Here is a 24100-nt window from a genome sequence, read left to right on the forward strand (position 1 = left end):
ATGCGAAGAGTAGCTGACTGGACAAAATCCAAGAGACAAAATAGGCTAAGAGCAATGTTACCAAGTGGAAGATTAGACCTGCTGGAGTCAAACATTTCCTATAAAACTAGACACAAGAAAGCATGTGTACTTACAAATTTATAAGTTTTAATGAAGATATGTGAGCAGGAATTAGAGAGAGGGAAAACTGGAAGAACTCATATTTCTCTGTAAAATTTTAAATCACTTCATCAGCTGACAGGAACAACAGTGGAGAAATTATCTTGAAAAGACTGCTATTTTTTGCAAAATCTTCTCCTAGACAAGAAGGAAATGGAGCAAGTTTATATTTACAGCTTAGTGCAGCGTTGAGGGCTCAGCTGTGTCTGGAAACCATACATGGAAGGGCACCACACTGGCCAGCTGGTGCTGAAGGGTGCCATTCCACAGTGCTCTGCAGCCTGAGTGTGGGAGTGGAGAAGGTAGATGACCGGATGCATGCTCAGCTTGTGGATTTCAGGGCAGATGTAATAGAAGGATACAGACTATAGTTGTCAGAGAATCATGGAAATTAAACATCTTAAGTTGGATGAGGCAGGAAGTAAAGTCAACAGAGGTGACAAGTGGGAGAATAAGCAAGAGTTGAGGGAAGAGTACTGTCCATGAGGTTAAAATGAGTAAGCTGCTAAACAAAATAGTTGAAGCTTAAGAGTATAATTATTTTGAAAGAAATGAAAATAATAATAATAAGGTTTATTTATAACAAATTTTATAGCTCAAAAGATAGTTTAGTTAATTTTACTAAAGTCTATACTTAAAAGAGTCTCACTTATTTTTATAATATTACTTTAAAGAAAAACCATTTAATTTTTTTTTAATTTCCCTTTTAGAATTGAGATACTAAAGATTGAAAAATTAAGTACTATGCCCCACATTCCCTAAATCTATGATTAGGTATTGATATAGAATGAAGTCCTCAGGTTGAAGGTAGAAAATACTTATCTCTGTCCTTAAACAACATCTTCTTAAATTGAATATGTGGAATAAACTCTTATGGTTTTACTCAGAAAGACCTTATCTTTAAATAACATTGACCTGTCTCTCGAGTCCCATTTCTCTGCTCTTATTCATTTTTTCTTTTCCCTACCCTACCTTCTCCCACATTGTATTCTAACCATACTCACATCATACATTTTAGTTGCCATTCCTTAAATGTATCCTGTTTTTCCATAATTCTGTGTTTTGCAGACTTTGTCTTTCTACCTGATATCTCTTGCATGATCTGTGGGACATATAGCACCTACCTACATTTTCTTCCTCTGGGGTTTCATGGGAAGCTGCTCTCCCACTGACAGTATGTGCTGCCAGTACATGCTGCCAGCAGGTGGGGACCTGTATAAGTGTTTGAAACCAAAGAAACTGCCATGTGCCACAAAATCACTGTTTTTTACAAGGTATTGTATTAGATGGTGCACCCTGGAGGTGTAATTGTGCAAACTTTTGTCTCTTTTAGCTTTTATACGGTAAGATAAACCTTGTAAATAGATTTCCAGATTTGTTTGCATTATTTGGAGCTCTGGTGGTACAGTGGTAAAGAGATATGGCTGCTAACCAAAAATGTCAGCAGTTTGAATCCACCAGCAGCTCCTTGGAAACCCTATGGGGCAGTTCTACTCTGTCCTATAGGGTCGCTATGAGTCGGAATTGACTTGATGGCAATGGTTTTTTTTTTTTTGCATTATTTGGAAGTTGCGTTTCTTGTGATGATTCCATGTTCCTGCAAATATCACATTTTCAGGCACCATACATTGTATGCATCTGTCAAGGGATCTAAAGGTGATGCAGAGTCCAAAATGACATATGTGTCCCATGTAATCTTACCCCCAGAGTCCAAAGGGAAATATGTGTCCCACCTAAGCCTATCCCCCAAAGTCCAGAAGGACCTGTGTACCTATCAAGGAATCTAAAGAAGATGTAGAGTCCAGAGGGACATATCTGTCCCACATAATCCTACCCCAAAGGGATATAAGTGCACTGCATAATATGTATCAAAATCCATATTTCATAGCAAATTTTAGAAATGCTCTTTGATTCTCCAGGCCTTCCATTAATGAAAACACATAGCATCAACAGAAAATTCAAAGCAGAACATAACTGGGTCATGAAAAAGACATTCTGTTCCCAACCTCATCCATGGCCAAATTTTAATTTTTTTTTTTCAGATTTGGCTCAAGCATTATTTCTTCTTCAAGCTTTCCATGAATCATGGTAGCTCTCAGTGGTGCCACCTTTCTAAAACCTTACAAGCTTGTATTAAAGTTGGCTGTTTACTTAGTCGACCCCTCCAGGGAAAGTAAGCACCTTGAGAACAGAAACTCATGTCTTATTCATCTTTGTATTCTGAGTTCTGCCATCATGACTGGTCCTGCTGGTCAACAGTGTATATGGAACAAATAAGTGAATGTGTTTCTCAAAATAAGAACAATTAACATGTAAAGAGGGCTGAATATTTTAGCCAGTTGTACATTTTAAAAAGTGAGAATAAGATAATTTTGATTTATTTAGAGCTTTTCAATTTGCTTCCCATTATTTGTCCTTCATTATAAAGACTGCAAAAAACTATAAATCTCTATAAAGTAAAGCATGACAAATCAGAGAATAATTTTATTTTTACCAAATTTCAAAATGACATGATAAGTTACAAAATAATTCCATTTTCCTGACTCATGCTAGAATCAAGGCTCTGGAAGGATAAAGGCTCAAACTGGCAGAGGGCCTTATTTATTTAACGGGTGGACATGAACTTTATCTTATTAGCTGTCCTTGAATGGTGGTTGAGGGTGGTGAAGTGATACCCTGGATTTCGGAGACAAGGTCCTAAGAGAAGTTTTGTTTCTTTACTTCATGGGGGGTTCAAGGCATGATTTCCTTCTGTGACATAGAATTATGAGAATTTTCTCCCCAGTGTATTCAAATGCATTACATCAAAGGTGATAGTTTCTTATGTCTTTATTTGTTCACATTTGTCTTTATATAACTCCAACTCCCACATATTGAAAAATAGACTTTGCTTATGTAGTTTGGCAGGACATACTATGTAATAAAAAACAGCTGAGATTTCACTAAAAGTGCCTCTGCACTTTTATATGTGATACCAAAACAATATCATACATGTGAATAACACTTGATATTTTTCAGACTTTCTATACTCATTTTTTAAGTGGCCTTGTAAATAACCATATGAGAAGGTAAAGCAAATATTAAAAGCCCCATTTTATTTACAAAATCAGTGAGACTCAAAAATTAATTGATGTGTTCTGGGTAACAAAGCTAGTTAGTAACTGAGCTGGGATTGGAACTGAAGCTTCTTTATTCCTAGTCAATTGTCCTTTACTGTTCCCTGAATGTACCTAATATATATTTTTTAATTGCTATGATCAGAAATAATAAGATCATCATATATTCACATCTTTTCTAATTTACAGTATTTTTTTTAATCATTTGATAGTAAAACTGCATTTTATTCTTCTCTTCTGACAATGGGCAGAATTTACCATTTTTAGATTGCTAATATGATATAAACATATTTATTCATTCTATTAAAACTAATTTCAACACCAGCCTAAAAAAACAAAGCAATTTTAATGACTGGGAGAAATTTCAGAGCTACAAAATTACTAATCTAACTTGAGTCATATAAACTGTATGAATTTATTCATTAATTTGTAATACTTTTTAGAGAAATACTCAGCTATTTGAATGTACATAGATTATTTCATATTTAACAGTAGTTTCATATAGGAAAATATGTTAACTATATTAGATTACAAGGGGTAAATATATTACTCATTCTGTTCTCTATTTCTGGAGGGTCTATTAAAAAAAATATTAAAATGACCAACAAATTAAATTTAATGTATTTTACACATTGTGCCATTATCAGTCTCTCATTGACCTCACCCTAATTAATTTAGCAAAATATTTCCCCTTACCACATTTTGACAATTATACTTTTTTTCAGTAATTTATGTTATGCTCATTTATTGCATACTGACTCTGCATCTAACGCTTTGTATATACTAGGGGTATAAAAGCAGTGAATAAAATAGACCTAGACCCATTTCTTTTAAAGTTTATAGGCTAGCATAAAACATAAGAATGTAAAGCAATAAGTACTATAATAGAGATATACAAGGGTTTTATAGGAGAACAAAAGAGGCCTGGGCATAGTTAGGTAGTGATCTGAAAAAGAGCAATGTATTGAATCTTCAGGAAGATAATAATCGAAGGTAAATATAATACAGTTTTCCAGACAGAGAGAATAGCATGTATAATGAACTACCAGGACTTTATGACATGATAGATTTAGAGAATTGAAAGGAAATTATTTAATTAGAGGTGAGGTGAGAGTGGGAGATTGTGGGAGAAGAGGTTGGAGCGAGTGATGGGGCCAGATCCTGAAGAGCTCTGAATGTGATGAGGAGATTACATTCCTTTCTCGAAGCTATAGAGGAATTTAGCTTGATCAGATGGGTGTTCTGGTGGATTGATGGCTTAAAAACAGAAAAACGATGCAGTACTTTAGAAGAACAGCCAATTGAAAATTGCATTGGCTGATATAGTATTCTTTAGGTTGTACTAAAGGTCCCAGGAAGGAGCCCTGGCGGCACAAATGTTAAGTGTTCTGCTGGTAATAGAAAGGCTGGCTGTTTGAACTCATCCAGCAGCTCTGCAGGAGAAAGACCTGACGATATGCTTCCGTAAAGATCATAGCCAAGAAAATCCTAAGTGGCAGTTCTACTCCGTCACGTGGGGTGGTCATCAGTCAAAATTGACTCACAGCATCCAACAATAGGGGCCCAAGGAATAAATGTCTATTCCTGAGAGCTATTTTTTTATTTTTTTTTCTAAGGTAGATATTTGTAATTTACAGTGGCTCAGAGTAGAGAATGTATATATTTATGTGTACTTGTATTTTTAAAATAAACTAATAATAGTTGTAGACTTTCAGAAGTTATAAAATAGTACAGAGTGTTGTCGTATATTTTTTACCCAGTTTCTCGTATTATTAACATATCATTATTATGTTGCATTTACCACAATTAAAAAACAAACAATGGTATATTGCTATTAACTAAACTGTACATTTTATTGGGATTTCACTTTTTTTGTCTTCCTAATATCATTTTTTTTTTCCCAGGATCCCATCCAGGACACCACTTTACATTTAGTCATAAAGACTCCTTAGCCTCCTCTGATCTGTGACAGTTTCTCAGACTTGCCTTGTAAAGGTTGTAAGGCCATCACAGTTTTGAGGATCACTGGTCAAGTATTTTGAAGAATGTTTCTAAATTTGAGTGTGACTGATGTTTTTCCTTATGGTTAGCTTGGGGTTATGGGTTGACTTAGGCTGGGCTCTCTAGAGAAACAAAACCAGTAAAGCATGTAAATATATAGAGAGAGAAATTTATATCACAATTGTAGAGGCTGGAATGTCACTAGTCGGTGGATTAGGACAGAGGCAGGGGCTGGCAAACCTAAGATCAGCAGGTCAGAAAGCAGGGCTCTTGCTTACAGTCTGTGAATATCAACGAATTCCACGATTGGCAGGCAAGACCGCAAGGCTTCTCCTGAGTCAGTTAGCTGCAGGGGCTTATTAGCCCACGATCAGCAGGTAAGCTGATAGCTCAAGTCCCAAAAACCAGAGGCCAGACAAACAAGAGGCAGGTGCAGGATCCAGAGGGAGCAAAAAGCCAGAACTTCTGCATATATTCAGATGCAGGCAACACCTCCAAGGAAACTCCCTTTAAACTGATTGGCTGCTCACAGTAGACTCCATCGTGGGAGGTGATCACATATAAACACTGAGAATCATGGCCGAACCAAGTTGACACACAATCTTAACCGTCACATGGGTTTTTCAGAAGAAGCTCACGGAGCTGAAGCACCATTCTCATTACGTTGTTGTTGGTAGGTGCTGACTCATGGTGAACCCATGTATAACACAATGAAACATTGTCTGGGTTTGTGCCATTCTCACGATTGTTACTATGTTTGAGTCCATTACTTCAGCCACTGTATCAATCCATCTCATTGAGGGTCTTCCTCTTTTTTTGCTGGCCCTGTACTTTACCAAGCATGATATCCTTCTTCAGGGACTTGTACCTACTCATAACATGTCCAAAATAAGCAGGACAAAGTCTTACTATCCCCACTTGTAAGGGCCATTCTGGCTGTACTTCCTCCAAGAGAGATTTATTCATTCTTTTGGCAGTCCAAGATATAGTCAATATTCTTCATCAACACCATAATTCAAATGCATCAATTCTTCTTTGGTCTTCCTTTTTCAATGTCCAGCTTCTGCGGCATGTGAGGTAACTGACAATACCTTGGCTTGGGTCAGCCGCAGCTCAGTAATCAAAGTGACATCTTGGCTTTTTAACACTTATAGAGGTCTTTTGCAGCAGATTTGCCCAATGCCCAGCATCATCTGTTTTCTTGACTGCTACTTCTATGGGCATTGATTGTTGATTCAAATAAAATGAAATCCTTGACAACGTCAATATTTTCTCTATTTATCATGTTGGTGTTTATTGGTCCAGTTGTAAGGATTTTAGTTCTCTTTTTGTTGAGGTGTAATCCATCTTCATTCTCATTATATATCATATTAATCACTGAGGATGTTAGCCTTGATCACCGGGCTGATGTCATGATCGCCAGGTTTCTCCACTCTAAAGTTATTCCTTCCCACACCACAAGCCCTTCTCTGGTTCCCTTCCATACTCTTTGAAAAAGGATCACTAAGTATAGCACACACTCAATGGATTAGGGAGTGATGGAGCTCCATTTCTTGGAGTGGGAAGTATCTACATAAATTATTTGCAATTTTTATTTCAGGAAGATTTGTCTCTCCTCTCACATTTATATATTTATTGAAATATTCATTTATATTAGAATGGAGTGGACACAGATTTATGTTATACTTTAGGTTATATTTCAATACTGCATTTTATATTTTTTTGCTTATATTGTTCCAGATTTGGCCATTGGAAGCTCTTTCAGGTTGACTCCTGCTTTTCTTTGACACAGTCCCATCTTTTTGCTTTTTGAGCATTTCTGTAGTCGTGTTTTGCATATACAATTTTAGCTTCCAGTATTTGATCTACGAAGTGGGAAAAAGTAAAATGTTAATACTGACATATATATTACATAATATCCATGGGCCTAGTCATATTTTAAGCAGCCTGGGTGGCAGAAGTGGTTTGTGATTAGCTGCTAATGAAAAGGTTGGTGGTTCAAACCCACCCAGCAGCTCCACAGAAGAAAAGCTCTGACAATCTGCTTCCTTAAAAATTACAGCCAAGAAAACACTATGAAGCAGTTCTACTCTGTAATATTTGTGGTTGTCAGGAGTCGGGAGAAGACACAAAAGCAAACAATGACAAGTCGTATTTTATTTTTTACTAAGTGGAGATAATGTCATTTTAAAGGCATCGTATTAAGATATATATGCAGAGTCTAAAATGGCATTCAAAATCATATATTGCGGGCTATAGTAAATAAATCTTGTTTGAGATGGCACTTCATAAATTATAGCTGCTTTGGGATGGGTTAATCTTCAAATCTCAGCTTAAAACTGGTTGCAAAATATACACAGTACGGTTAGAGATTCTGAAAAGTTGAATACTTTTTAAATGGCATATCTGAAATGTTAATTTTCATAGTAATATCAAAGAAAAGCACTCTAAGCTTAATTTTGCTTTTCACTTCACAAGTCAATTTTCTCTTCAATGACATGACTAATTTATCATTTGTTCTAAAGTACATTGTTACCTTGGTAACTGCAAATTATATGCCTTATGTAAGAGTGTTGATGAAGAAAATCTTAGATAAGACTCACAGAAAATGAAGAGGCCTTAAGTCTATTCCTTGATTTTCATGTCTGGAAAGGTTCACTGCAGACTGTTAATCATCCCTGACCCTTAAGCCACCTATCCTATCCTCTAAAGTGATCCAGGAATGCCATTCAAGAATCCAGGATGGCTTGTGGAGTGTTACAAACCTTTAACTTCCCACCTTGCAAGCACCAACAACCCCTCACCCCTCAAAATAATAATAATCAGCTTGTGACGCATTCCCAATGTTATTTCCATATTTGCCACTGTTTTTGTGTGTGTGCTCTTGACAAAGTGGTACAGGGTTTATAAAGGAAAATTATTCTGACACTAAGATGGGGTGAACTGCATTTCACTTAGATGTCACTGATCTGTGCCTTTGGATACATTGATTTAACGTGGGGGATGACTCAAATGAAACCAGGATGGAGACTACAATAAAACTGAGACTCAGGGGTGTGGATTCAAGCTCCAACCCAGCAAAGTTCAATCCTGTACGATGTAGTGAGCTGTAGCCTTTAAAATAGCTGATTTAAAACTGTTATCTCTAGGATTTCTTCTAGTTCTAAAATCTATGATGCTCTGATAAAAATTTTCCTCCAGTGTATCCTCAGATAAGTCATTCACTAACTGCGTTGATTTCCCCAGTGCAACTTCAAATACCGTTATGTCCTTTCTTGAAGGCTTTCTCATGCTAAAATGCAACAACTAGAGTTTGAGTTATCCTGATGCAAAGAGAGAGAAATATGTAAATCAGGACATAGTGAAGATTTCTAAGATTATTATTTTAATCAGGAATCCATCCAGCCTATTTTGCACAGGATGATAAAAGGTTTTATAATGCAGCTATTTCTTGAGAGAGGGTGGATTGTATCCCTCCTCTCCATCACAGGCCCTCTAGAACTAGTCTAGACTTGAGCTATGCAACTGTGAAATAGGCCATATTTTCTCCCCTCTTTAATCATCAAAGTTTCAGCACAAGCTATAGGAAATGAAAAAAGAAATCTTTCTTTTTTAACTCTATCACTTAAAGCTATAAACATTGGTATATGTATATGGCAGAGCTGGGTGATGAGGACGGATTTATTTTATGATCCATGCCACAAATGTATTTAAGCTTATGCACTGGTTTTACAGATTCATTGTAACTATGCTGCTGTTTTGTTAGACGCCAGTATATTTTTCCATTGGTTGTGAGGCACCTGGTTTTACATGCCTGGCTTTGCACTTACTAGCTGTGTAATTAACCTCTCTGATTTTCAGTTCTCTGATAAAAATAAGACTTGGTTTAACATGCATGGACTTATTTGTGAAGATCGATGAGATAACATACATGAGGAGCAATATAGAAGCAGGTGGGTGAGGATGTAGAGTGTAAAGATTAAGATCAGGGGCCCTGGAGCCAAGCTGCGTGGGTTCAAGTTCTACTTCTCCCTTTACTAGTTGTGTGGTTTTGAACTGTGAACTCAGTCTCTTCGCTTTAAAAATGAGAGTTATACTAGTACCTGTCTCTTAAGATTGTTGTGAAGATCAAATGAGTTAATACATACAGAGATCTTAGGAGATCGTCTGGCACATAGAGGGTATATAAGAAAAAGAATCTTATAAAACTTCTTTGCAAACTGTGAAGAAACATACTAATGTTTGTGATCACTATAATTTATAGACAATAAATAGCTTTTCAATTGAATATCCTTTAAAGTCATAACTGACTTTCTAACTCAATGTTCAGCACTCATTTCATCATCGTGTATTTTTGATCACCAGGAAGAGCTCAGTAGGGGTGATCATAGATCAGGGAGATTACCAAGTGAACCAAGGTTGCACAGGGAGTCAGGAAGCATCTTAGAACTAGAGGTTATTTCTGATATCCATTATTCTTGCCATTTGCCTGTGTATTTTAGAGCCCTACTTTTGCTGAACATCATGCTAATCGCTCTCATACAATAACAAAAAGCAAAGGATTCTAGTAGCTTTTACTTAGACGTGCAAAAATGGGAGCTGATTTTTGAAAGCTACTTTTAAAAGTTTGTAATGAAGCCTTTATTAGCATCTATTTGAACTGAGACGAACTGTCTAACTACTGCCTTCCCAGTTGACAGTACATAAAACACAAGCAGCCACTTTCTCACCTTGATGTATACCTCAAGGTGAATGTTTTGAGTCAAGTGAAAGACTGCTATTGGAAAACACCACTTGCTTCATGTGTCTACGGTCATACAGACGAGAAAGAAGCATTTTAGTACAATATCTTCTATTAGTTTACTGTGTGGAAATAGACACAGCCTAGACTTAAAAAATATTATCTAATCACATTTATTCTATTTCGTACAACTTACCCAGGAAGTGTATATCTGCACGACAGATTGTCTCAGTGCTGTGGATAAGTTATAGTCTTCGGAACTGTGGTGTGTTTGATGTGCAGCCCACATAATATTAACCTCTGCAAAAGACATAATTTGAAGTAAATCATGAGAATAAGAACAAAGGAACTTCCATTTTCGGTTGTGCATGCTGCTCTTTGACTGGGGAAGGAAAAATCCAGAACATCTCTGAGAAAGCGAGCCAATATAATTATAATTAAAATAAGCTGTCTAAAATCATTTTTGGAGGCATGCAGGGTATAAATTATAAACAAATAGAAAAATTAAAACACAGCCAATAAATATGTATAGTGTATATGACATAATTAAATGCCTCCAGCCAAGTGAAATGACTTCCAAACTTTACACTTTGCTAACATATTACAATATGACAGATCATAAAAGCTAACTGGTAATGAGGTAACAATACAGCCAGTGGATAGTGATGATTTTTCAGTATGTGATAACATATTTCTAATTAAAGAAGAGCTCTCTGATGGGAAAAATTAATGCATAAAGTATTACATATTATTCTTTCCTGGTGATCTTTATGAGTAGCCTGAAAATTTATATGTTTAAGTAGGATTGGAATAAGAGACAACACAGAAAATATATGGTTCTAAGATTTAAGATTTCATTTTTACTTTCAGAAATATGTAATCTAATGGTTAGATATAATTCTTCCCACATATCACCAAAGTACTACACCATTTCTCAAATCATCCCACAGTCACTATTTGTCCTCATAAAAGAAAAGGAAATGAAAGTTGTTATTTTCGTCAAACATTATACAGATTGCCCTCATACTGCCTTGTAATTCACAACAAACATGCCATTATAATGACTAAATAGATAGAACAGAAGAGAGCAAGCCTACATTTTTCATTCTGCCCACGTATTTCATTCTGTCCATATTTTTTATTTCCTACCAGAATTACAGATCAAAATGCTACATTTGCTAAATTCTACTCTTTTTAAACAAAAATCTGTGTTCTTAGCTAAACTAGCTCATGTTTTGTCTTTTGCCCCAAAGCCAGGTGATGTGATCATTGCTTTTTTGCCAGTATTGAGTATAAATTAAATCTTTTAGGATTGGCTGCTTCAGAACTGAATACTGGAAATGAAAGCAGAAATATTGATCTTTACAGTTGCCGTATACTAGTGGTTAAAATACAGGGCACATGACAGAATAAATTGTTACAGGTTTTTATGCAAATATAGCATAATTTGTATATATATATTTTCAATCTGGCAGTAGCCTTCTTGGGCATTTATTTAGGAAATGAAAGCTTTTTGGACAGTCTGTGTAGAAAATTATCAAACAAAAATTGTAAAAGCACATGAGCCTTGGTAAACAAGTCATAGCTCAGATATAAAAAAAAAAAAAAGGACTTAATTCTGTGAGAATAAGAAGAATATGAAAAAGCACTATTAACAGATAACTCTATCATTTTTAGTAAAGTCATGGGTTTTTAAAGTGGAGCAAATTTCTTCATAAACTGTCAGCTGATATTTAACTTAGATTCAAATTGGTCTATGTTTTAATAATTTTAATCATTCCTAAGAATGATATTGTATTTTGATACAAGGAATTAAAGAAATTTTTCTTACACAAATGAGACCTCACCATAACTACCTCTAAAACTACCCAGGCATAATCCTTGAAATGACCTGGAACCTAAATCTCTGGTTCATTGATTAGCCTATACAGCCATAAATAAAAGATAGACAAGGAGTCCCGTGGGACTTTATATCTTCAAACATAGTGTGGAAGTTGATTAAGAGGTATTAACCTTGATGAATCTCCTAAGTTTTAAATGGGTCTTACTGTTTGAGATCTGAAAACAATCTACACACTATTTATTCTTTAGAATATACACATTATTGAATGTTTCAGAAGCTTTATAAGTCTTCATTACAAATATTACAAACAAAACATTGTCCATTTTATTGGACTTTTCAGTATTTGCTTAACAAATTGTATCCTAATGCATCACCTAATGAGTTCACAATGGGATGTGATAATAAGGAAGTTTGATATGAGGGTTATAACATGTTTTTGAACTACTTCCTCTTTATCTCCACAGAAGCTAAACAGCGGAACAAAGAACCCACAAAGGTGGAGGTTAAAGACCTGTTTCTCTAGTTGTTTTAAAAGCATTTACTTCCTATCACAAACTGTGTGTAACACAAGCCTTCATTCAATGAAGCACAGCTGTATAAACAGGGTACAGTAACTGAATCCCACTGCCTTACCTCTGTCACTTTTCAGAATTGTGAAAAAAAAAGAACATAATATTTTTTACAGTTTATATTCAGCTTACTTGAAGTAAAATTTTTTCAAAAGGGAATCCAAAAATGCATTTTACAGAAAATTGAAAACCAAATAGTTCTTTTGTAAATGAAACGAGAAAAAGTTAACTGCACATTTACAAATATGTTCATCTTTCCTAATTCTTGAATTGTCTATTTAGGGAATGAAAACAAATATAAAATGGATAAAAAAGGATATTATTCAGAATTAGCTGCTTTCTATGAAATAGTTTGTGTGATTATAAATTGTGTTTAATAGGATTTTTTTTCCTTTAATCAAATCATGGGTTATACATGTATAAAACCCACTGCTGTCGAGTCAATTCCAACTCATAGCGACCCTATAGGACAGAATAAAACTGCCCCATAGAGTTTCCAAGGGGGCATCTGGCAGATTCGAACTGCCGACCTGTTGGTTAGAAGCCGTAGCACTTAACCACTGTGCCACCAGGGTTTCCTATGCATGTGTATGGCATATTATTGTGACCTTTTAAATAATATAATTAGAAACAATTATGATATTTTTTAGTGCAAATATATATTTTATTAATACATTGACCAATCATCCAGTTTATTAGGCCAAAACTTTAATGTAATATGTGTGTTCTTGAGAGTTCTAGTCAAGAGTTTAGTAACTTTTTCCATTTTCTTTTAAGGTATGATTTATGTAGAGTGAAATGCATCCTTTTTAGTGATCAGGTCTATGAGTTTTTGACTAATAAATGCAGCTGTTTAACCATGTCCAACATCAAGACAGAGAACAGGTTCATCACCCCCCAAAATGCCCATATGCCTCTTCGTGGTGTGGTAGGCTGTCTAAGGAGCTCTCGTGGTGAAACAGTTAAGCACCTGACTGGTAACAGGCTGGCAGGAGAAAAACCTGGTGATTTCCTTCTGTAAAGATCACAACAAAGAAAACCCCATGAAGCAGTTCTACTCTGTCACATGAGGAATTACCAGTCAAAACTGACACGACAGCACCTAACAATGACAACAGGAATTCTAAGATGGCACCCTGATTCAAATAATGAGATTCTTGACCTTGAGCTGATAATGAGAAATAATGGGAAGGGGTTTTGGGTACCTTGGAATGAGTGAGTGTATTTTGAATGTGGGAGAGATATGAATCATTGGGGTCCAGAAGGCTGACTATTGTAGACAGCCTCTATGATGACCCTCAATGGCTCTCACATACTTGTATTCATGTTCTTGTACACTTACCTCCCTTGGAGTGTGGGCTGAATTTAATGAGCCCTTCGGTGGTGTGGTGGTTAAGTGCTTGTCTGCTAACTGAAAGATCAGTGGTTGGAAGCCACCAGCTGCTTGCAGGAGAAAGGTTTGGTAGTCTGCTTCCAAAAACACATTTACATCCTTGGAAACCCTATGGGGCAGTTCTACCCTGCCTTATACGGTCACTATTGGTTGGAATCGACTCAACAACAGTGAGTTTTTCAGGGGCCCCAAGGATGGACTATCTAATATGCAAGGTATGCACAAGTTTACTTGTGCTTACTTACTTCTCACCACATCAAAGATTTATCAAAGATTTGGTGATACCCATGTGAAATTGTCACTACAGATTAGTAAGTAAATACAAGTAAACCCCTGTGAAGCTTGCTTGCTATGAGCCTGTGCATACCCTCCTTACTAGTCAACGTATCCCTGGGTGGTGCGAATGGTTTGCACTCCACTACTAACCAAAAGTTCGGAAGTTTGAACCCGCCCAGCAGTGCACCATGGAAGAGAGGCCTGGTGATCTGCTTCTGTAAAGATTATAACCAATAAAACCTTATGGAGTTGAGTTCTGCTTTGTATCACATGGACTCACTATGGGTCAGAATCTACTCAGTGGCAATAGTCTTGTTTTTTGGTTTTTTTAGTGAATACAATTCTGCAGAGGTGATGGGATGTCACTTCAGATGTTAGGGTATAAAAATACTATGGCTGTGTCTTGGGCCTTCTGTCTCATACTCTCACATGCTCCATCTGAGGGAAGTCAGCTGACTGGCTTGTTGTAAACTGCCCTTTGGAAAAACACACATGGCATGGAATTGAGGAGGCCTCCAGCCAACAGCCAGCAAGGAACTAAGACACTCAGCCCAAACACGTCAAAAACTGAATACCGCAATAGTCATATGAGTGAGCTTGGAAGTGGACCCCTCCCCTCCTAGTTGAGCCTTCCGATGACACTGTAGCCTGCAGACAGCTTGACTACAACCTCATGAAAGACCTTGAATGAGAGGCACCCATCTGAATTGTACCTGGGTTCCTGTCTAACAGAAACTGTTGTTGTGTGCCATTGAGTCAACAGATAATGCTTCTTGTTTTAAGCAGGCTAATTCATTACAAAGCAACAGATAACTAATACAGTGCTCTATTCTCTCCACTGACTTATTTTCATCCCCTATAGATTTGCCCTTTTGAGAATGCCATATAAATTGAATCATAAAGTATATAGGTTTTTGAATCTGGCTTCTTTCACTTAGTGTAATGCATTGGGGATTCCTCAATGTGTATATTAGTAGAGTTTTTTGGTTTTGTTTGTTTTTTTATTGCTGAGTAGCATTCCATTTTGTATGAATGTACCACATTATTATTATTATTTTAATCCATTCACCAGTTTAAAAACATTTCCGTTGTTTCCAGTTTGGGGCAATTACGAATAAAGTTTCTATAAAGATTCTCATACAAGTTTTTCTGTGAATGTAAGTTTTCATTTCACTTACATAAATATCTAGATGTGGGATTACTGGGTTGTATGGTAAGTTTATGTTTAGCTTGTTAAGAAACTTTCAAACTGTTTTCCGAAGTGGCCGCTCTATTTTGTATTATCAACAGAAGTATATGAGAGTTCAAGTGGCTCCACTTCTTTTTCAGCATTTGATGTTATTAATTTTATTTTTATTCAACTACTTATTTGGTAGCCATTCTAACAAGTACATAGTGGTATCTCATTGAGATCTTAATTTGCATAGCTGTAATTCTAATGATAAAAAACATTTCTCCATGCAGTTATTTTTTATACATGTGTCTCCTTTGATAAAGTATCTATTCACACCTTTTACCCACTTTTTAATCGAAGGATTGTTTTCTTATTTTGAATTTTAAGATTTTTATATTTCCTGCATGCATTCCTTTTTTAAGTATGTATTTGCAACTATTTTCTCCCAGTTTGTGGCTTCAATTTTCCTTTTTTAACAGTGTCTTAGGAAAAGTTCTTTTGGTGAAATTCAATTTATATGCGTGATTGTTTTATTAAAAGATTTTTTTTTCAGTGTATATAACAAAGAATAAAGGTTATTTTGGGGAATTTTCAGAATGGTGACAAGGCTGTAAGTATCTGGATGCTGACATTGTCTATGCATTAACATGGTCTATACATACTATACATTTAAAATATATCTAAATAAGTCTCTTGCCTTATATCTTGTCACATACGGAATGGAAAAAACGCAACCTTTAAGGTAATTCTAGCACAGATCTGCAAGGAATTTTCACAGCTATAAAAGAGAGCCAACAGTGAGCAGGCCAGGAAAGTACTAGGACATCCTTGGAGCAGTGATGTTGCCTTCCCTCATAAGCCAGCAAAACCGATGTTATAAAAGAAGAAATATTGCAGGCATATTTGCAAAATGTTAATGATACTTGGCACAACTAGAGGCATGTTAGTAACACTTTATATACAGTTTAAAATACCGTGTGGTGATTCTGGTACATCTTAGCTACAAGAATCTTTAAAAATCACTTAGTCCAAACTTTAATTTTATAAATAATGAAAATAAAAATGAAAAAGGAAGAAAAAAAATTTCATTAGAGAGAGGGTTTTGATTTATTTGGTGCCTTACTCCCCTCTGGAATCTATATTTCCTTCAGAAATGGAGAGGAAAGTTCTCAAGCATAGTGCTGAGTATCCCCACCTGTCGCATGGAGAAAAAAAACAAAAACCAAACCTGTTGCCATCCAGTTGATTCTGACTCATATCGACCCTATAGGACAGAGTAGAACTGTACCATAGTGTTTCCATGGGTGGCTGGTGGATTAGAACTGCCAACCTTTTGGTTAGCAGTCAAGCTCTGAACGATTGTACCAACAGGGCTCTGTCACACAGATACCAGGGTTCAATTCCCCGATGGAGCAACTAAACGTTCAGCTCTGGAGTCCCAGGGTGCTATAAGTGGTTAATGCTTGGCTCCCAACCTTTGATGGTTTGAGTCCCCCGGACGCACCTTGGAAGAAAGGCTTGGTGAACTACTTCTCAAAAATTGGCCTTTAAAACCTCTGTGGAGCACAGTTCTACTCTGATATACATGGGGTTTCCATGAGTCAGAATCAACTCAAAGGTACTGGGGCCCAAGTATCCTCAAGGCCCAAGACAGAACATCTTTGGTATTATAAGTTGAAGGATGTTAAAAAAGTCACTATTAACTGATGTTGCTAAATCCCTTGCTTTGGAATAGCTGCCTATTGCCTTTGACAAAGAAACTAATGGTATAAAACACCAAACTTCTCAAGGTTCATAATGAAAAACATTTTTACCTTGAATTTGGAAGCATCAGATATAAATGAATCCTTTGAAAGTTTGTTCAATTTTTTCCCAAGAGCTAAGCCTGACTGATTAATGACCCCAAGAAATCAACTGAACTAAACAAACAACATAAAATTAATAACAGACTCAAGCTATCACAGTGAAATTTAATTGGACCATACCATAGCTGGTGAATTACAATGAACAGACCTCCATTTATTTCTCTAGTCTCTAGTCTATTTAATTTCACCACCAAAACTTTATTCACTTCCTATTCTTTTATAGCTGCTGACCAGAGATACTTGCTTCAACATTTGTCTGTTGCTCTTTTTCCCTCCTAATCTGTCGTTTGCCCACTTAACACCAAAGCCAAAGTTATAAGCATATAAATCAATGAGAATAAAATTGATACATTGGCTGGACTTCCATATTTTTGTTCAATGCATTTTGCATGTATTACATGATGTTCAGCATCATGGAAACCAGTCATATGAAGGGTTGACCAATTGTTTTTCTTTTTACTTTTCATCTGACAGCATGTACACACTAAATCATCTCTCTAGAAAAACTAGAGGAGGTAACAAATGATGGCACTAAAACTGTCACAAGTACTGAACTGTCACTCTAATTTTTCTAGTGATCACTACTTTAAAACATATTTTTACTTATGTCAAGTGGAAGCTTTTAAATTCTAGCATTCAGGAATTTTAACAACAGAGTTCTTCCTTTGTATGATTTTATTCTTTTGAAATATAAACAAGAGAATTAAGTTTTCTATTCTGATGCAAAAAACCACCTACTAGAATTTATCGCACCTTTTCAAACAAAATTTTTGTTTCCATATAATGCAAAAGCAAGAAATAAAGTATTGTTGTTCAAACAAAATACTAAAGTAACCTAAATTTTATTGATAATAAAGTTATTGCCATCTATAACACTCATTTGTAATAAATGATTTTAAATATACGTAAAGTTTTCACGATTTTGACATGTCCATATTTTATGTCAGCTTTGCTCTATTTTCAATCCTTTTAAGAGAGCCTAAGAGATAAGATTTTGTTGAATTCATGGAATTTTAAAAATACAGATTAATTTTGCACTAATTTATTGAAATTTTACTGCATACAAATCTCTGTGTAAACAAAAACAACAAAAAATACCCAGCCCTCAGGGGACCTGCGACCTAATAGAAGCAAAAATCACATGTAAATGAGCTAAACTCACGTAGTTGCATTTGTTTCAGAAAATGTGCTCCATGTTTCACAAACCATTTTATAACTGAAATTTCTAAAGTCCAGTGATTCATATGAGGAACCTGGTCATACATATGTTTTGGGAACTGAAAAAAAAAAAAAGAATAAAGATGAATTAATGAAGATTAAAAGAATATAGGGTCCATTTCTTCAAGAAACCTAATGGAGAAAAAATGATACAGTTTTCATAGACACAGACATGTGTGTGCGTTGTTCTTTTGTGTAAGTATATTTATGTATGCTTTTTAAGATAGACAAATAGATATTAGACAATACACATAGTTCTATACCAATCTAAAACCAAACCCATTGCTGTTGAGTTGATTCTGACTCATAATGACCCTATAGGACAGAGTAGAACTGCCCCACAGGGTTTCCAAGGAGTGCCTGGTGGATTCGTACTGCTGACCTTTTTTGACCCCTACACCACCAGGGTTTCCGTAGTTCCATACGGTGTTCCATATTTAAGTAAGACAGATATATTAGTATGGTGCCAATGGTTTCACCTATGGACAGAACAGAAAGGAACAGTGTATATGTATGAAAACAGAAGGCTTCACTTTGAAGCCATCATTCAAACCAGGCTGAGCTTTATTGAACGGTGTCAACCTCTAAACTCTCGTTAACACTTCTAACCCACAGGGTGAACTGGATGCCTACCAGCCTGAGAGATATTTGTAATTTTAGGCTTTATTGCTCTCTCTATTGCAAGCTTATATGCAAGGTTAACTGTAAGTATTTTTATGGATAAAAGCATTTGATTTCAACATACGTTATTCATTTTCTTTTCTTCACCGTTCCCCATTTATGTTCCTCTACTTCTAGTAAATTTGTGTCTTGACATTAGCCAAGACCAAACAATCACCTAGACTTTTGCCCTTCCCTGAGTTCAGACTTATAGTCCCTTGTCCTTAGGCTGTGGGTTCAGTAGTCTGTTAAGGGATACTGACTTGTATTACCAATGATGTTTGCAAAGAACGCTTCCTTCCTCCTTTCTGAAACACATGTTAATGAAAAGAAAATATCCTAAGTGGTATTAATATTAAAAATTCCAGAAACAGACTATCGGAGAGAGATTTTTGGCCAAGCCAGCCTTCTCTGTAGAAAAACTATTCTCTTCAAATGTTTGTTTGACAAAATTAGATAAAATACTTTGAAATAATAGTTATCAGTATTACATGTTAAAATAATGACATACAAGAAAAATTTTATGTCTCATAAAGATCACTTATTCATTTCATAAAGTCAAATTTTAGTGCCCTTGATTCTTGGTTGTCAGTGGCAACATTAGCATTAAGACTTAGGTTTCGGTGCTTAGTTATTTTATCATGGGAAGCTTACAATGCACTGGGGTTAAAACGAATCCACATGCTTTACATAGACGAAAAGCAAGAAATCTTCCAGGGAATTTAATTACTTGTATATTTGGCACTCATAATAACCTGACTAGTACAATCAGGGGGCAGAAATCGTGGGAGAAGAGCTGTCTTTATGTCAATAGAGTGAGCGAGGATTGGCAGGAACTCCTATGACAATCCTGCGCAGTGTGCTCGCCTGTGGTGAGACACAATGAACTGCTGTATTATGTTTGGAACAATGTTCTACATAATTTGTCTCCACAAGTCACAGAATCCAAGAACAAATAACCTCCAAAGTATGAAGGGAGAGCAGCATAAGGAAGTGAACAGGAAAGCAAAACAACGAGGAACTGACAGAAAAAGACAGAAAAGTAGGAAAAAATGGAACTGGAATAACTAGTGAGAAAGTGGCTGCAGTCTGTCTTTATTCTCTCCCCATAGAGCCTTCTGAGTGGACATAGATTACCCCTGTCAACAACAATAAAAATTTACCAGGATCTCTCTGCCAATAATAAGGGCTTTCTATTGGTCTTACTTACTGCCATGGATTGAATTGTGTCCCTCCAAAATGTGGGTTAACTTGGCTAGTCAGTGATTTCCAGTATTGTGTGATTGTCCACCATTTTGTCATCTGATGTGGTTTTCCCATGTGTTGTAAATTCTATCTCTGTTTCTAATTCTATTTCCCAAGAGCTGTAAATTCTATCCCTACGATGTTAAGCCCTACTCGTCTGTCAGTTTGTTGTACTGTGGGGGCTCACATGTTGCTGTGATTTTGGAAGCTATGCCACTGGTATTCAAATACCAGGAGGGTCACCCATGGTGGACAGGTTTCAGCTGAGCTTCCAGACTAAGGCAGATGAGGAAGAAGAACCCAGCGGTCTCCTTCCGAAAAGAATTAGTCAGTGAAACCCTTATGAATAGCAGCAGAACATTGTCTGGTATAGTGCTGGAAGATGAGCCCCTCAGGTTGGAATGCCCTCAAAAGACAACTGGGGAAGATCTGCCTCCTCAAAGTGAGTCAACCTTAATGATGTGGATGGAATCAAGCTTTCAGCCCTGTCGTTTGCTGATATGGCTTGACTCAAAAAGAGAAGAAATAGCTGCAAACATCCATTAAAATCCGGAATGTGGAATGTATGAAGTAAACGTGATGTTAATGAGGCGAGATTATCGGCAGTTATACTAATGAGGCAGCACTCAACATGCAAGATTAGATTGTGTCTCAAGTCAATCTCTTTTGAGATATAAAGGACAGAAGCCAGCAGAGAGATGGGGGACCTCATACCACTGAGAAGTAAGTGCCAGGAGAATAGCGCATCCTTTGGATCCAGGGTCCCTGAGCCTAGAAGCTCCTTGACCAGGGAAGATTGATGACAATGACCTTCCTCCAGAGCCGACAGAGGGAGAAAGCCTTCCCTTGGAGCTGTCACCCTGAATTTGGAATTCTAGACTATTTGATTGTGACAGAATAAATTTCTGTTTGTTAAAGCCACCCACTTGTAGTTTTTCTATTATAGCAGCCCTAGATAACTAAGACACTTACCATTTGCCTTTTTCTGTTTTGAAACTAATTTTTGCTGCTTCATAGCAAATGAGTCTGGGTTTCACATTAGAAATTTCGGTACTACTGAACTTGCAAGGCTTAAGGCTGTATCCAGTGAAGGGGCCAGATTAAATCAGAACTGAATGCCCAGTTGGAACAGGTCTGTCTATTCTTTGCGGATGGTGTCACCCTGATATAGATTAGCATTGTCACTGGCCTTATCTGGACTTCTAATAGATTTCTATTCTTGCATTCCGAAATTGTTGTTCTTTATTGTTATTACCTCTTGTTGACACATCTCAGAACTGAATGCTATTTGTTACTTTGATGAGTTACTTTGCCCTTTCCTCTGTGCTCTTCGTGTTACTTCTTAAATCTGAAAATATGTCTGGTTTTAAAGGGAGAATACCAATGACTAATTATATGTCTCAATACTACTGGAGGAAGAGGTGCCTATTGTTGACCTTTGGGCACTGAGAGACAGACACTGTGATGCAGGAAAATCTTCCCCGTTATAATAGAGGTAACTTCATATCCCAAACCTTCTTTGTTCCCCACTGCAACTGTTCCCTTAGAGCCTCGTGATTCCATTACTACATGTCCTTCAAACTCAAATGCTATTTATTAACTGAATCTAACAATTGCTGCCAGTACTTACTTTGTTTTTCACCTTGTAACATGACTATAACAGCTTTCATCACTCCCTTATCCTCCCTTACTCCCCCATCACCCATCATTGGCTTCCATCAACCCACTGTATCTTCTCCATCCTTCCTTCCTATCCCATAGCTGCTTCCTTAGATTGAGGCCACATTGCCTCAATACAATCTGAAAATCTTCACTAAAGGATATCTATTTATAAGATATTCTGCCCTTTTAGTGCTCACAATCTCCCGCAAAGGTCAGAAAACTGTGACCCATGGACCAAGCTAAGAATGTTGTTGTTAGGTGCCACCAAGTTGGTTCTGACTCATAGCATCCCCATGTAAAACAGAAAGACACACTGCCAGGTCCTCTGTCATCCTCACAATCATTGCTATGTTTGAGGTCATGGTTGCAGCCACTGTGTCACTCCATCTCGTGGAGGGCCTTCCTCTTTTTTGCTGACCCTCTGCTTTACCAGCATGATGTCCTTCTCCAGGGACAGAATCCTCTTGATAATATGTCCAAAATATGTTAAATGAAGTCTCGCCATCCTTACTTCTAAGAAGCATTCTGGCTATACTTCTTCCAAGATAGATTTGTTCATTCTTCTGGCAGTCCATGGCATATTCATTATTCTTCACCTACACCATAATTCAAATGCATCAATTCTTCTTTGGTCTTCCTTATTCTTTGTCCAGCTTTTGCCTGCACATGAAGGGACTCAAAATACCATAGTTTGGGTCGAGTGCCCCACAGTCTTCAAAGTGACACCTTTGCTTTTTAACAATTTAAAGAATAGTTTTTATATTTTTAAATCACTGAAATAAAATCAAAAGAAAAGTAGTTTGTGACACATGAAAATATGCATCTTCCGCTCCTCTTGTTCATGTATCGTCCATTCTCTGGGCTTATTGAACACCTCAGTATTTTCTTGGTCCCCTGTATCTGTGCCACCTGTTAAAATATTCTTCGGTGTTCAAAGACCACTACACCTATCATTTTCTTCAGGAAGCCATCTTTAGCCCTCCCCATCCAAAATTATTATATAATCCATTTTATTCTTAGGCCTCTAACGTCATAAATACTGTGCTGTTTTGCTTTCTCTGCTATTTTATAAGCTTCTTGATATGAAATACCTTTATTTGTCCTTCTTTGTGTTTCCCACAGCACCTATCATTTGTCTTTGAATGTTGTTGTTGTTAGTTGCTGTCAACTCAATTCTGACTCATGGTGGCCATATGTGCACAGAGTAGAGCTGCTTCATAGGGTTTTTAGAGTTGTGACTTTTCAGAAGCAGATTGCCAAGACTGTCTTTCAAGGCACCCCTGGGTGGGTCTGAATACAGCCATCTTTCTGGCTAGTTGTGAGTGAGCACTTAACCGTTTGTGTCTTCAGGTACTGCTGTCTTTGCAAAGTGAGTACTAATATATTTTTTTGTGGTTAAAAATATGCTTATGAAATAAAATTGGTTCATATAATAATCAATAACCAAGTCAAAACACTACTTAATTTGCTAAATCCATGCATTTTCTTCACTAAAATCAATGTTTTTAAAAATTTTTTTTCACTCTAAACAGATTTCTCCCTAATACCAGTCATATCCAACCATTCCTCTTTGTAGAACATGATCCTTGACCCTCCCTTCACCTCACGTTTTTTTTATTTCAATATAACAGACTTGTTTTACTATCTTACCTCCTATTCATTCTTCACCCACTGTTAATGTCACTTTAGTCTCTCTGAAATCATTACTGGCCTTCTCATTGCCAAAAGCAAAGATCTCTATTTAGATATTATCCTATTTGAACCTTCCAAAACATTTCTTTACTGCTTCTGTCTTGGAAATCTTTTTGTTGGGTTTCAGTGACATCCTTTGCTCTTAGCTCTCCTCTTTCTCTGTCCCAACTGGGGTAATTCCCCTGACTTTTTTCCTTCTGCTCACCCACCTCTAAAAGAATCAGCTCTTGTTTCTCTTTACTCCTCACTCTTTGTTTTTCACGGCTGTACTACAACCTCAATAATCGCACATCCAAAAGCCAGTGCTCCCAAATATACATCTTTTGTCAACAGGTTTCTGTTACTTCCAGGCCTGAATTTCTTTTAGGAATCCTATATTTTATGCCCTGAGTGCATCTCATTGTCTTTTTTCTCCTCAACTATTTTCTTTTCTTCCTTAATAGTATCACTGTCATCTCGGCCACCCCGGCCAGAGAAGGACACCAA

General features: G+C 36.6%; 1 protein-coding gene across 1 annotated transcript in view; it reads right to left on the reverse strand.

The window, feature by feature from the left end:
* AGMO (alkylglycerol monooxygenase) overlaps positions 1–24100 on the reverse strand; it is a 205739-nt gene that overhangs the window by 51055 nt on the left and 130584 nt on the right. Inside the window, exon 4 of the mRNA XM_023544382.2 lies at positions 10214–10317. Within this exon, the coding sequence (XP_023400150.2) occupies positions 10214–10317 (104 nt within the window). The remainder of the gene's footprint in view (positions 1–10213; positions 10318–24100) is intronic.

Source organism: Loxodonta africana, chromosome 8, assembly GCF_030014295.1.
Source record: "Loxodonta africana isolate mLoxAfr1 chromosome 8, mLoxAfr1.hap2, whole genome shotgun sequence".
Taxonomy (NCBI): domain Eukaryota; kingdom Metazoa; phylum Chordata; class Mammalia; order Proboscidea; family Elephantidae; genus Loxodonta; species Loxodonta africana.